Source organism: Gopherus evgoodei, chromosome 3, assembly GCF_007399415.2.
Source record: "Gopherus evgoodei ecotype Sinaloan lineage chromosome 3, rGopEvg1_v1.p, whole genome shotgun sequence".
Taxonomy (NCBI): Eukaryota; Metazoa; Chordata; order Testudines; family Testudinidae; genus Gopherus; species Gopherus evgoodei.
The window spans coordinates 209,804,522-209,819,421 of record NC_044324.1 but is presented as its reverse complement, the minus strand read 5'-3'; the positions used below and the strand labels follow the sequence as shown (position 1 = coordinate 209,819,421).

The 14,900-nt window shown below is 41.9% G+C and overlaps 1 protein-coding gene across 8 annotated transcripts in view; it reads left to right on the top strand.

Annotated features, from left to right (window-relative positions):
* EHBP1 (EH domain binding protein 1) overlaps positions 1 to 14,900 on the top strand; it is a 321,196-nt gene that overhangs the window by 64,756 nt on the left and 241,540 nt on the right. For all 8 annotated transcript variants that reach the window (XM_030557932.1, XM_030557930.1, XM_030557937.1 and 5 more), the window contains exon 4: positions 5,862 to 5,957. In XM_030557932.1, the coding sequence (XP_030413792.1) occupies positions 5,862 to 5,957 (96 nt within the window). The remainder of the gene's footprint in view (positions 1 to 5,861; positions 5,958 to 14,900) is intronic.

The window sequence follows — 14,900 nt, the reverse complement described above, 5'->3', positions numbered from 1 at the left end:
GATTCCCTGTAACTATATGTGAAATATGGACAACAGATCAGATATTTTCCAAGGGCACTCCACTAATTTAGCACAACATCTAGGCCCATAATAGATCTCTTATAGAAGAATATCTTAATTATCCCAGCCTATAAATTGATAGTTTTCAAGCTGTCCTTAAAGAAGGCAAAAACCAAAACCCACCAAGCCTTACAATCTGTGCTCAAACACTGCATGATTATGCTGCATCCATTTGTGGAGTCTTATTTGTCACGGTAACCCAACTTTGCAAAAATAAATGTGTGTATAAAGCAGGTAATTCCTACTATAAGCATAATAAATGTAAATAATGAAAATAGTCATAAGAGAACTCCAAAGGTCAGGAGATCCTAAAATGCTTATCTGAACCTGTGGAGCCCACCACCAGTCTTTTCTCACACATTACTGTCCCCCACCCTAATTGTTCATCTATCTACCAATACAGTTTTCTAGGAGTGGGGTGATGTGAGGCATGTTGCCACTTCTAGCATCTTTGTGGCATATTACTGTCCCCCACCCTAATTGTTCATCTATCTACCAATACAGTTTTCTAGGAGTGGGGTGATGTGAGGCATGTTGCCACTTCTAGCATCTTTGTGGCATATTTCACCAATCTTTCCCCTCCTCCTGAGTGTTTCTGCATTTAAAGTGCCCCGGGTGTTGCAGCTTCTCCTCACTTCTCTGCGGGGTTGGTGCTTTTTCCTCTGAGCTCCTTCCTGAAAAGGCTACTTCTACCAGTGATTGGATACTGAGTGAGGCAACCAACAATGGAAGCCGCTCTATACAGGCTGCTGCTCTCTCCCTAGCCTGAGGAGGCAGGTGGTGATGGGAGGGATGATGAATACAGGGAGGGAGGCAGCCAGTGGCCGTGTTTGGCCTGGTCTACACTACGCGTTTAAACCCAATTTAACAGCGTTAAACCGATTTAACCCTGCACCTGTCCACACAACGAGGCCCTTTATATCGATATAAAGGGCTCTTTAAACCGGTTTCCGTACTCCTCCCCAACGAGAGAAGTAGCGCTGAAATCAGTATTGCCATGTCGGATTAGGGTTAGTGTGGCTGCAAATCGACGGTATTGGCCTCCGGGCAGTATTTCACAGTGCACCATTGTGACCGCTCTGGAAAGCGATCTGAACTCGGATGCACTGGCCAAGTAGACAGGGAAAAGCCCCGCGAACTTTTGAATTTCATTTCCTGTTTGCCCAGCGTGGAGCTCTGATCAGCACGGGTGGCGATGCAGTCCCAAATCCAAAAAGAGCTCCAGCATGGACTGTACTGGAGATACTGGATCTGATCACTGTATGAGGAGATAAATCTGTTCTATCACAGCTCCATTACAGAAGACGAAATGACAAAGCATTTGAAAAAATCTCCAGGCTATGATAGACAGAGGCCGCAGCACAATGCTGTGTGACAAGCGTAACGGAAAGCCAAAGAATCAAATGGACGCTCATGGAGGGAGGGAGGGAGGGGGTACTGAGGACTCCAGTTATCCCACAGTCCCCTAAATCTCCGAAAAGCATTTGCATTCTTGGCTGAGCTCCCAGTGCCTGTCGGGTCAAACACATTGTCCAGGGTGGTTCAGGGTATATCTCGTCAATTTACTCCCCCCTCTCTCCCCGTGAAAGAAAAGGGAAAAAAATAGTTTCTTGACTTTTTTCAATGTCACCGTATGTCTACTGCATGCTGCTGGTAGACGCAGTGCTGCGGCACTGAACAGCAGCATCCTCTCCCCTCCCCTCCCTGGTGGCAGACGGTGCAGTACAAAATGACTGATAGCTGTCCTCATCATCCTGTGAGTGCTCCTGGCTGGCCTCGGTGAGGTCGGCCGGGGGCACCTGGGTAAAAATAGGAATGACTCCTGGTCATTCCCGGCAAATGGTACAGAACGGCTGGTAACCGTCCTCATCATAGCAACGGGGGGCTGAGCTCCATCAGCCCCCCCCCTTCACGTCTAAAGAAAAGATTCTGTACTGCCTGGACTATCCTAGCAGCTGGAGGCTGCCTCCCTCTCATTTAATCTTACTAAAAAGTCAGTGTTTCTTATTCCTGCATTCTTTATTACTTCATCACACAAATAGGGGGACACTGCAACGGTAGCCCAGGAGGGTTGGGGGAGAAGGGAAGCAAAGGGTGGGATTGTTGCAGAAACACCCCCTAGATTGGCATGTAGCTCATCATTTCTGTGGGATCTGACATGGAGCGGCTGTGCTTTCTGGTTCTCTGGTACACTGGTTCTCTAGTACACTTGCCCCATATTCTAGGCAGGACTGACTCTATTTTTAGATAAAACATAATGGAGGGAATGACCCGAGGAGTCATTACCTTTTTTGTCTTTGCACCCCCGGCCGACCTCAGCGAAGGCCAGCCAGGAGCACCCATGATAGCAGCAGACGGTACAGAACGACTGATAACCGTCATCTCATCGCCAATTTACAGTGGCATGGCAGACGGTACAATAGGGATGGTAACCGTCTCTGCTACCTTGCAAAGGCAAATGAACGCTGCTGTGTAGCACTGCAGTACCGCCTCTGTCAGCAGCATCCAGTACACATACGGTGACAGTGACAAAAGGCAAAACGGGCTCCATGGTTGCCATGCTATGGCGTCTGCCAGGGCAATGCAGGGGAAAAAGGTGTGAAATGATTGTCTGCCGTTGCTTTCACGGAGGAAGGATTGAGTGACAACATTTACCCAGAATCACCCATGACACTATTTCTGCACCATCATGCACTGGGATCTCAATCCAGAATTCCAAAGGGCGGGGGAGACTGCGGGAACTATGGGATAGCTACGGGATAGCTACCCACAGTGCAACACTCCAGAAATCGATGCTAGCCTCGGTACATGGACGCACACCGCCGAATTAATGTGCTTAGTGTGGCCACATGCACTCGACTTTATACAATCTGTTTTACAAAACCGGTTTATGTAAATTCGGAATAATCCTGTAGTGTAGACGTACCCTTTGTGTCCATCCAGGCTGCATCAGAGCCCGGGCAACAGAGAAGCAGTGAAAGATGCAGAAAGGGAAGGAGGCTGTGTAGGGGAGGAGGAAAAAGAGTCTGGAAGGCACAATATAGTGGAAACTCTGGCTCGAGGTTATAATTGCAGAGGAAACATAATGTTCAGGCCTAACAGCCAGCTACTAGAGAGAGACAGCTGGTCAGGATCCAGAACATGGGTACAGTGAGTAATATTGGGATTGTTGGCATGTTTACAGCGTGTAGGTGGCAAAATCTTGCCCGTTTGGCAAAGCAAAGACCTGTGTTTTTGGATGATGGATTAAAATATAGTCACTATAGCTGTATGCCTACATGATGAGTCTGTAAGGGTACAACCCCCCCACCCCCAAAACACCACCTCAATATAGGGACCCTTGGTCTGAGAAATAACGTTATGTTGTTTTACTCTTAATGATAATTTTAAGTACTCAGAGTATTCTCTATTAACTAATAGGCCTCCCCCTGTTTGAGGTTATCCTTGCCTGTCATATTGCCTGGGTGGCACAGTCCTATATTCAAAAGCCAAACGGGCATATAACATCATGCAGCTAATAAGGGGATAGCTTTGCTTTGAAAGCTCATGAGGTAGGACTTTCAGTCTCCCACTCTCCGCTTTTGATAACATGCATGTCAGGGAACAGTAATGCAGGTTGATTTGTTTTGGGATTCTCCATTTTTTACTGTTTCACCAACTAGTCTGATGAGGAGTGGAGACTGGTAAATCCCCCTATATCCAGAATTCTGCTGCATCATAGAATGCTTGTTTTTTGATTGTATGTACAAAATGTTTTTACAGTATAAAAATGGGAGCAGTATTGCCAACCCCAAGTGTTCAAAAAACATGGGTCAGGCCCAAAAAATGATGAGGCTGACTTAAAATGCATGGGATTTAAAAAAAAAACTTACATATTGGGTTCATTTTATTTGCCGTCTGGTTTCTCAGCCTTGAGGGTGCAATTGGGACACATTTTCAAGCATTACTTTGCAATCATGAGGAGAAACTTCCTTTTTTAAATGAAAGCTGAGATTCCCACCTAATCAGATACCTGCAGTATCTGGGGCTTTCAGAAAAATGCCAACTATCACGAGACTTGGGATAAAGCTGTAAACATCAGCAACTCTGTAGGAGTGAATGAAAGTAACAGGACAACAAGAATGTTATAAATGTATCTGCAAAGATAAATGGCTTTGGGCAGCATGGAAAACAAGCTGGATCCTACCAATGACTCCCAGCAGGACTTTATTCTTAGATACTCCCTCCATTTCCCCCTTCAATCTCTTGACCTTCTCTCCCACACCCTGCTAGAAGCTGCTGCCACTTCTCTTGTGCCTCCACGCAGCAGGGAATCAACAGAAGGAACGGAGCCAGAAGGCAGATACGCTGTCTTTAGTAGTGGCAACTTAGTGGCCTCTGGTGGCCTAAAGGAACTATTACAGTTCCTTCTGATAACGAAGCTGGATGTGTGAGGGTCTGTGTAGGCTGCAGGAATGCGTGACGGGGCTGCCAAGTGTGTGACTATCATGTAAGATGAAGCACTGTTTATAATGCACAGCAGCGGTGAATTAGTTTCCTTCTCCTACTAAATGAGGATGCTTTTCAATCATTATCTTTGCCACCAGGGTGTATTGAATTATGTAGTTAAAATTGGCCATTGGGCAGCTGGCTAAATTTGAGGTGGGGTATCTGCGCTAAATTTTAACCCAGAAGAGACCTTATAAAACTCTCCTGAATATTAGTTTGCTGACATGGCCAGCGAGGTTGTGCCACCATAACAACAATTCATTGCTACAAAACCAATGTGTACTCTTAGTAACGCCATCCTATCTCCAAATGTGTATAACCAGGGTAATTATACTCGAGTTTAATATTCCTGGGATCCAAGTTACGTTAGCCTTATGCTAGTAATAGTGTTATAAAATTCATACACTGAAATGCTGGAAGCTGCAAAGAACATATAACTAAAATGAACAATGCTTGATACTATAGAATTTAAAAACTCAGTTAATTTTGATGCAAATAACCATCGTTTATAATGTTCTCAAAATAAGAAAAACAGGTAGTTAGAAACAGCCATGCTACTCAGCCATCCCCTTATATTATATTTATATTTCCTTAGTTATCTAAAGTTTTCCTCCATACTAACAGAACCAGATTCTGAAATTCATGGTTCATAGTGTTCACTGTTTTAATGGAAAGTAAGGAGCTCCACAGGTTGGAGTGACTTGCTCAGGTCTTTTAGAGTTAGTTTGTTTTTACTTCATTTTATCCTGGTCACTTCTCTTTTAGTTATAGGTACTTAAATGTTAATTATTTATAGGTTTAAATGTTTCCGAGGCATTTAGCCTGTACTATAAATCGGTGCTTTTTTTTTTTTTCAAATAAAACAACAAGAAATCAGTTTTATTAAAATCTGAATATGACTATTGAACAGGCACAATAGCTACTCTTAATTATTTGCTTTAAAGGAAAACATTCCATCGTCTGAAACATATGCAAAAGGTCTCTATTCACCATTTTATGAACTTGTACCTGCAGAGTGCTCAATGTTCTGGCCCCGATGTAAGCATGGTTTTTAATTGCTTTGCAAGATAAGGACCAGAGCACTCAGCACCTGGCTAGAGTGAGCCTTGTGTGACTGCATAACCCCCATCAATGGCATGAGTTCCTTCTGTTCTCAGTGGTTTGTCTTACTGTGTTTAACAGAATCGTAAATTTAGGAAAGCAGAGTTTTTTGAGCTAATCATCAGTACGCACGCATGCATGCACATGCTGACTTCCAGGGGAGTTGGAGCAGGTCTTTTATGATTGACTGACTCGATTATTGTTTCTTTTAGGCCCATAGCTGGCAACCTGGAATTAAAAATCCATACCGTGGTGTGGTGGTGTGGCCTGTTCCTGAAAACATTGAAATCACTGTGACACTTTTTAAGGTAGGTTTTTAATGTTTCATTTGAACTTATTTTATAAGGCGTAAGATAATATTTCCTGAAAACTTACACACACAAACGCCTTCTTTCATGGGGCCTGATCCTGCAGTTCTTGTCAAGTCATTATCTGCATACCTACAAGTTCACCGTTTAAGTATGAGAGAGAATTAAGGCCCCTTGCAAACACTTAGCCATGTTTTTAACTTAGCAACACACTCAAATAGTCCCATTGAACTCCTCAGGGCTTCTTGCATCTATAAAATTAAGTACATGCTTATGTGCTTTCAGAATGTCAGTCTAATTTTCCATACAACTGAAATACAGAATAGTCAGTTTTGCCTAAAAACACTAAGTGGTAGGAGTCAAAACAGTTTGTGTCTTGACTGTGGGCTGTATCGTGGCAGTCATTGTTTTCCTCATTACATTTGTTCTGAAACAGAATCTGTCTCCAAATATTACAGCATTTCAAGGATGTTATAAAAATGTCAGTGCTTGTTTAATTGCTGGAAAAGAAAACTACATTGATGGGGGGACCATACGAATAAGAGAGAATTTTAGGTCTTTGTGTGGTCTAATTAAAGAAATGTCATTTGATCTAGTATTTCAAAATGGTTTTATTACAGTGAATCTGTGTCCTTACCAGTTTTTGTACATTTAGTCCCAATTGGTATTTACCAGTCCAAAGACTGGCCAGTGGCATTTTCAAGCCATTTTGACCATCATTGATTGAAGATATGTTTTAATGAGCCTGAGCTTCAAAAAGCTGTGCTCACCATCCACAGTTGTGACTGGCAGCATGAGCAGAATCCTCAAAGCTATAGACACATTAGGAAAAGTGTCCTTCAGCTCTACATCATGAATGTATTGTAGAACTGTCGCAAATGTGATGGATGTTGTCCAGTTCGACACAGATGTCTTTATCATTGATGTCTGAACAGTCCCCATGTGTCAGCGTCCGGTGCAGGTCCGTGTAATTGCTCAAGAGTGTCTTCCTGTCCGCCAACAGCTTACTACGGGCATACAAAAACCCCAGGTCTTTTCGTGATGCTTCATTCGTCCAAACTTTGTTTCAATTGACACTGCTCATGCGTCCATTGAAAACGAGCGAGCAAAAAAGAAGTCTCAATTGAATTTTCTTCCAGTCTTTCCATCACCTCATCTCTGCCCTCATAACCAAACTGTCTCTTCTTCTAGTGAACGCGAGTTTCCTTGAAGATAGGCTCAATTCCTAAGTTTTCTGACCCCCTCCTTTTTTACAGCAATGATCGCATCTTCAAATCCATTCTCTCTGGAGGCCACAATGAAATCAAGCAGCTTCTCATTAAAGTAGTAGTGTTTGCGATGTCCATTGACTGAGTTTCTAATGCAGTGCTTCTGTGTTTACTTGGAACAGGATATTTTGCCAAATCATAATTTAGATGAGAAGTTTGAAGTCAGTGATCTGTTTTGCCAGGCTTTGAACCTCGTGTCGGATTCCGGCCTCAGCTTTACTTGACTGCACTAGTTCCATCAGGGCACTGTAAACCTCAGTCACTCGGTACCTTGCTGGCCTAATGCTGTCAGTATGCCTCTGCCAGTGAGTGTCACTTAGTGGCTTCATGGTCAGATTTGTAGAATTGTCCATGAGGATCGTCCACCTGATAGTTTATGCTGAACACAGACATATATCCTTTGCAGTACTTTGAAGAGAGATACTGAATCTAAAGAAGATGACACTGCATCTGACACAACGAGGTTGAGGGAATGGCAGTCACAAGGCACAAATAAAGCTCTTGGATTCAGCGCAAGGATCCTTGCGTGGATGCCACTGTTTCTTCCCTTCATGTTTGCACCGTTGTTGTAGCCTTGGCTGCAGCAATCCTGAAGGTTTATTTTATTCTCATTCAAAACATTCATAAACAGTTCTGTTAGACCTTTTCCAGTATTATCATCCACAGACCGGAAACAGATAGCGTGCCTTTATTTGGATACAGTCATCCTCATTGTCATCAAATCTTACTGTAAATGACATCTTTTCACTGTGACTAATGTTAGGAGTGCAGTCTGTTATTACAGTACAGTATTTTGCTTTGCCAAGCTGTATCAATATGTTATCAAGCATATTCCTTGCCATAAGGTCAGTCATTTCATTTTGAATTGTTTTGCTCCAGAAATGGTCCATAGCTTCTTTATGTGCTCGATGTAGGCGCTCATGCATGACCTCATTGTATCTCCCAAGGAGCTCTACCAAACCAAAGAAATTACTGTTCTGTTCAGTGAACAACTTATCCGAGGAGCCCTAGAGAGCCAAATTATTTTTGCAAGGAAGAGGGTAATTTGAGGTCAGATGCTCAAGCACATTCCTGCAATGCTGGGTTTCTACATTAATAATGTGCTGGTTTTCTGCATCTGTGCATTTATTCTGCTTGAGTCTGGACTCGACCTCCATCCATTTGGAGTGGGCCGTAAAATGGCTGGGCGACTTTTTCATGTTGCTTCAGCGCATCAGCTAACTTATGCCAGTAATTGTACCCAGATAGTGCAGGCAACGGTTTGACATTCTTGCCAAATATTTTGCAACAAAAACAGAACACTTTGTCAGTTGATTATGAGAAATAGCCAACGCCAATTCAGTTTCTTGAGCGCTCATTCACAGTGTGACTTTGAGAAGAGTCGCTTCTGCTCATTTACTGGAAATGTCATATCCTTGATTTTGTCCAGTCCATTCAAAATTTTGTTCAATATTGTCAGAGTTTAGGATCGCCAGCCATAAAGCAGGATCTGATGTAGCAATTTGTGGTGTGCAGCTTTTCTCACTGCTGTTTCTGTCATCATGCGAAAGGGATTCTTCTTTATCGTTTCTCTCCTTTTCATGTAAACTAGATTTTTATTTGTCTTTACTCTCCTTTTTATGTGAGCCACAGTTTCCTTTATGCCACCAGGAAAATTGGACAAGTCTCCATTACTTTCCTCACATTTCCATTCCTTGTTTTCAGGTAAATCTGTTAATTCTTTAGTAATAGGACTTCCATCATTTACGCTTTGCACCTCAATTTCTTCTACACTGGGAGGATTGCTACTGCCTAAAGCCTGGTCTATGTTGTCCTGTTTCAGATATTTTCCCATCAAATTTGCTCTTTGCTGCAAACTAGATTGCAGTTGAGCTTTTCACTTTGTATACTGAGCTGCTGAAGGCTATTTTTGGAGGCATCTTTTTAGGTTCACAGTATTGCAGCTGGGCTCTCACTTCACTTCATTCTTGTATCTCTCTGACTAACTGGTAACACCCTTCCCCTTGTATACCCATGAGGGCATGACTGACAACATTCTAGGAGGTTCAAGGAAAATGTAATTCTCTAAGTCTGGAAGGTTCCATGAAATTCTACAAAGGTCCAGAACATTCTAGGAGGTTAGTGAAACATTTTACTTCAAACATTTTATTAACAGCAAAAATAGCACCCCAAACCCAGCTTACCCCAAGCCCAGCACCCCAGGTGGTCGCCTGGTTCGCCTGCCCCTAATTCTGGTTCTGTCTGGCAATATAAAGTCATCTTAAAGTGAGTGTAAATAAGTTATACCCATTTCAATGCCCTCCTGCACTGCCAGAGTACTAATAGTATAAGTGAGAATCGAGACTTTTAAAATTCAGATATATTGACTTGATCCCTGTTACTTGACTTTTTTTTTTTTTAATCAGTAAGCAAATGTAATTAAACCTTGTCTTATGCCTAAAAGCTCTAAATATAAATTTTATGCCAAAGAAAACAGCACCCTTACTCCAGGGACAGTGTAATCCTGGTCTCACCTGCCAGGAAGGAGAGGGCATAGTCATTCTCTTCCTCTTCCCTGTCCCTCCCCTTCCTCCAGTATTTTCACAACTATGGTCTGGGGGCAAGGGCTGCTTTTTCCTAACAACTCATGAAGAAAGTGACTTTTAAACTTCGATGTGTTTTTGGCCTATCTCGGTTAGCATTGTAGCGCTAAAAATCAACGGATCCATTTTTAAAGCTGTTTTAGTTTAACTTTCCATACTTTTCATTTCTTTCTGGACCCACCCCCAAAAAGAAAACTACATGTGGGTTAAAAAATGGTATCCGATAAACACCATAAAATATGTTTTAAAACAGATAAGGTACAGGCCCCTGAAAATGGGGAAAAAATCCTTAATCTCTTCTATAGTAGTAGAAAGAGAACTTAAGTAAGTGATAGTGCTGTATGCTGCCATGTGGGAGTTGAGCATTTGATTCCCAATCTCTCTCACTCTGGGGGTACGATCGATTTTTCGGAGATTGATATATCGTGTCTCATCTAGACGCGGTATATCGATCCCTAAACGCGCTCCCGTCGACTCCAGAACTCCACCGGAGCAAGGGGCAGTAGTGGAGTTGACATGGGGAGCCGCGGATGTTGATCCCGCGCCGTGAGGACCCGAGGTAAATCGATCTAAAATACTTCGACTTCAGCTGTGCTATTCACGTAGATGAAGTTGCGTATCTTAGAACGATTACCCCCCGCCTCTTAGTGTAGACCAGCCCTGGGCTAGGATAGTCAGGAAGTGCTGCAGAGGAATCACACTTACCCCATGGGTTGGCTGGCTGAAGTGAAAAAGGAAGTGCCTAATGGCACACAGTAACAATCCTCTGGACAGTTAGAGTGGATTAATTGGTTTGGAAGGCAGTCATATTTATCTGGTCCTTAACCAAAAGGATGGAGGCTATAATACTTGAAGTCCTAAGGATCAAAAAACTATTGGCTGTCTTAACAAGTCTTTAGTGGAAGTGAAAGATCCACTGAAAAGAACTCAGTGTGAAGGGAGGGTCTGCTATAGATTTAATACTTGGCGTGAGTATATTCAGTGTGGCCCTGTCTTATAACAAACAGCAATTGTTTGTGTTGATTAAAGTATTAAGATCACAGGCAAGCTGCTGGCTTTATATCCATGTTGGCAAAGTATATTGTCTGAGCATGTTGCTCTTACGAGCTTTATAAGAATCAAAGATAATGTACAAACACCATGCTGCTGTTTGTTAAGCAGTGATCTGAAACAGGAGTGCAGGAATAGAACACAGTCCAAAATAGACAGCCATGTGTTTTGGGAAATGATACGTAGGGTAGTGGCTCTGAATTTGAAGTGGCTGTTGAAATGTGTTACTGGTAGGATTAGGAGATAAGTTTAAGCTTCAAGTACTGATGAGAATGTTAAGAATATCCTCTTCAGTAGTCACCAGTGTATACTTGAGAACTTACACGTAAAGTGTATGTGATTAGTCAAGAGACATGACATTTTGTTGTCTAAAAGTCCCTATTTTGTACTATTAGCTTGTTTCCTACATTATATTTGTATTTCACACGCATGCACAGCTGTGTATCGAAGAGGTGATACCTCCTCCCTCCCACTCCCATTTCAAAAGATACTCATCAAATTGATTTTTGGATTGATGATTTAGCTTTATCAAGTTCTGAGCCGTTTAATGGAAGCATGATACTGAAATATAAATTCATCAACCTTTCGCAACTGTTTCTAGTTTCTGTCCTCTAGCTAATTTAAATAAAAATTTTTCTGTTCTGTAAGATCGCCTTCTTTCTTTAGCATACTCTACAATTCTATCTCAGTTATGATGTGAAATTGTCAACCAAAATGGGAAGAAAGAAGTATTGTAAAATAATAAATCCATTTTGTTTACCTTTGTGATTTGTAATGCTTTCATAGAACGGGAGATGCTTCTTGGCTTGTGTTTTTATCGTATTTCTGTGGTTGCACCTTAGAAGTTCTTTTTTATGATCACTGTATAATACAGGTTAAACTTACTTTAAATCACTTCCATATATATATTCAGTGTCATGTAAGGCACATGCGGAAGAGCTGTATGAGTATACTATTTATGAAGAACAGTGAGGGTTTAAGCCACAGTATCACTATTCCTAGGCTTAAGAACCAAAATAATACGTTGGTGGAAAAACTACTTTCTTTCTGGTTAGGAATAGACTTCATTCCTATCATGGTGGTATTTTTTTCTCTTTTTGGTCAGCGGTACATATGGTTTATCATACAGATATAGGGTCTCAGGCCTTGTCGAAAGTACCAAGTTTTGTCACCAAAAATTGCCTTTTGGCAACAAAACAGCAAGAGCATACACACTACAGCGTGACTTCTGTTGCAAAAAACAGCCAGTTTTGGCAATAAAAATCTTCCACCCTAGGAGAGACTTTTGTCTTTCCCCCCTCCCTTTATTGTCGACAAAGACCCAGTATACGACAGGACTGGCTTCCGCCAGTATCCCACAGTGCCTGCCCTGATTGCTCTGCTCAGTGTTTTGATCTCTGCTGCGCTGCAGGCATGTGCCCTTCTCCTTTCAAAGATCCGGGAAGTACTGCTCCAGTCTGGGGAACAAACAAAGAGCAAATCATTGGAATGCTCCTGTTTTGCCGGGCGCTAGGACCACAGCAGCAGGCAGACTGCTGCTGCAGGGGAGGGGGACAGACTGCTGTGATGCTTTGTCATTCCTCAGCACGGAGCGCTCACAGAGCTACTTCTGATTCTGCTCTCTGCAGCTGAGGGGGCTGTGGGAGAACTTGGGAGAGAAGTTCTGAATGGGAAGATTTTTCAAAGGCAGAAGTGGGGGTGGGCAGAGGTGTTACACCTATCTTCCCTTTATGTCTTATAATAATAAAAATAGTATGTGGAGATGTACCTAGTTCATAGAGCTGGAAGGGACCCTGAAAGGTCATTGAGTCCAGCCCCCTGCCTTCACTAGCAGGACCAAGTACTGATTTTTGCCCCAGATCCCTAAGTGGCCCCCTCAAGGACTGAATTTACAACCCTGGGTTTAGCAGGCCAATGCTCAAACCACTGAGCTATCCCTCCCTCACTGCAGACAATCCAGAGTACAGCTCTTAACACTTTGACCCAAGTGCTACCATCTGATTTCACAGGGCAAACACAAGCAGTTTCTACTCAGCTCACTGGAAGGGAGGCTTTAGTATAAGGTGATCATGTTACAATCTAGTAATGGATGCTGTGTGCTTGGAGTGGGTGTAAGGTGGCCTACATTAGACTTAAGCTTGATTTAAAAACACTGAATTGGGAGCTATTTTAGAGCTCCACATTTGTATTTTAAATTTAAGATGATACAGTAAGTTGCAGTCAGGATCTTCTCCTCCTGACTTACCTCCTGACTTTAGAAGTGTGAAGTAGCCGCAGGACAAGTGTGAATGACTGTGTGGGTAATCTATAGCTGTTGGCTGCTGAAGCTAACGCCTATAATGTTAATTTTTCAAATGGGACAATGCTGGGGGGAAATACATTTGTTGCTCTCACCATCTCTGTTCCCTTTTGCCCTCTCCAATGCATGTATTGGGCACAAGGGTTCTCTCTTTTTATTACGCAGTGTGCCAGCTAAAAATACTGCATGCATCTGGGAACTAAATGCCTAATAAAAAAGGAGTATCCCTCTCATTTAAGTCTTTTAAATTCTTCTTAGGCCATTTTCTCCTTAGCAGAAAGACTGAATTTGCTGATGAAAATATGGCTTTAGATAAACAGTTTCGCAAGCAAGAGACTAATCCATGTTCACAAAGCCCTCTCTTCCTCGTACGCTTTGTGCACCCCATGATGTAGAGTTGTGTTTATCTTTAAATTTGGGAGAAACATGCACCTTCTGAGCAGGCTCCTGTACTGTAATAGTCCATTTAACTGGTTTAATTTTTTTTTTTTTTTTGGTTTGAATTCCTCTCTCTCCTATCCTTGAGAGTGGAAATTATGGTGATGCCAATAGCCCGTATTAACTATATATAGTGTAAGTTGAAACCATTCTTTAGGCTGATGTATAGTATTGCACAGAATAATGGAATTATGCAAGGACACTGTGAAGCTACAGTACTTTTGGCACCTCCCATCTCTTCACTGTAAATAATCCTAGTAGATATGCTTCAGCAGCACCCAGAAAGGTTCGTAATGGGAGAAAGCTTCACTTAGAGACAAGGAAATCCCTTTCTCCTCACACCCTTTTCACTTTGAAGAAGGATGCTAAATTACTTGCTGAATATAGGGAGAAAACTGAAACCTGCTTTAGGATTCTTTGTAAGGCCAAGTGGAATTTTAATTATGGGATTGTTTCATAATCAGTCATAATTTAAACCAGTTTTTACAGTCATCTTAATATGAGCTGTTATTAACAGTTGTAGAGTCATGTTTTGCTTGATTTTTAAATACTCCTAGTATGAGCAAACAGTGCTTGTCGTAAAACTGTTAAGTTTATAAGCCCTGTCATTTATTGGTGGTGTGCTTTTTTCCACCTTCATTAATTGTGATATAATATTTCAATACTGAGGAGTAACAGAATGTCTTTAATCATTTTACATTTATTGTTTGACTATAAAGTTATAAAGAGAACCCGTCAGTGTGTAATTTAGGCCAGCCTCTTTCTCCTCCTCATGTCAGACCCAAATGCAGATTTTGAAAAGTATGTGTTAACTATAATTAAACAAAATGCAATAATCTAATCTGTATAATGATGCCCCACAGCAGGATACATATTCTGGAGTTATTTAATAATGCCTTCACTGCTTTACAATAGGTGTTCAAAACCCTGTACAAGCCTTAACTAATTAACTCTCCCAGCAACCTTATGAGGTATATATTATCCCCTTTTTACAGATAGGGAAACCAAACAAAGAGATTATCTGACTTTCCAACAGGAATACTGTCAATGGTAGAGCTGGAGTTAATTTAGTACTAGTTCCTTTCCCCCAAACTTGTGTTTATTCCTCTAGCTCTCAATTCCACATTCCATCCATGTTCAGCAAAGGACTTAAACTCATGTTTAACTTAAAACATGTATTGAAGGCCCACTGGCACTTAAAGTGAAGCATGTGTTCAGTTAAGTGCTTTGCTGAATAGGTATGCACATGCTTCAGATTCTTTTCTGAATTAGAGGCCCTAGATCCCAGTTCTTTCAAAACTGGTTC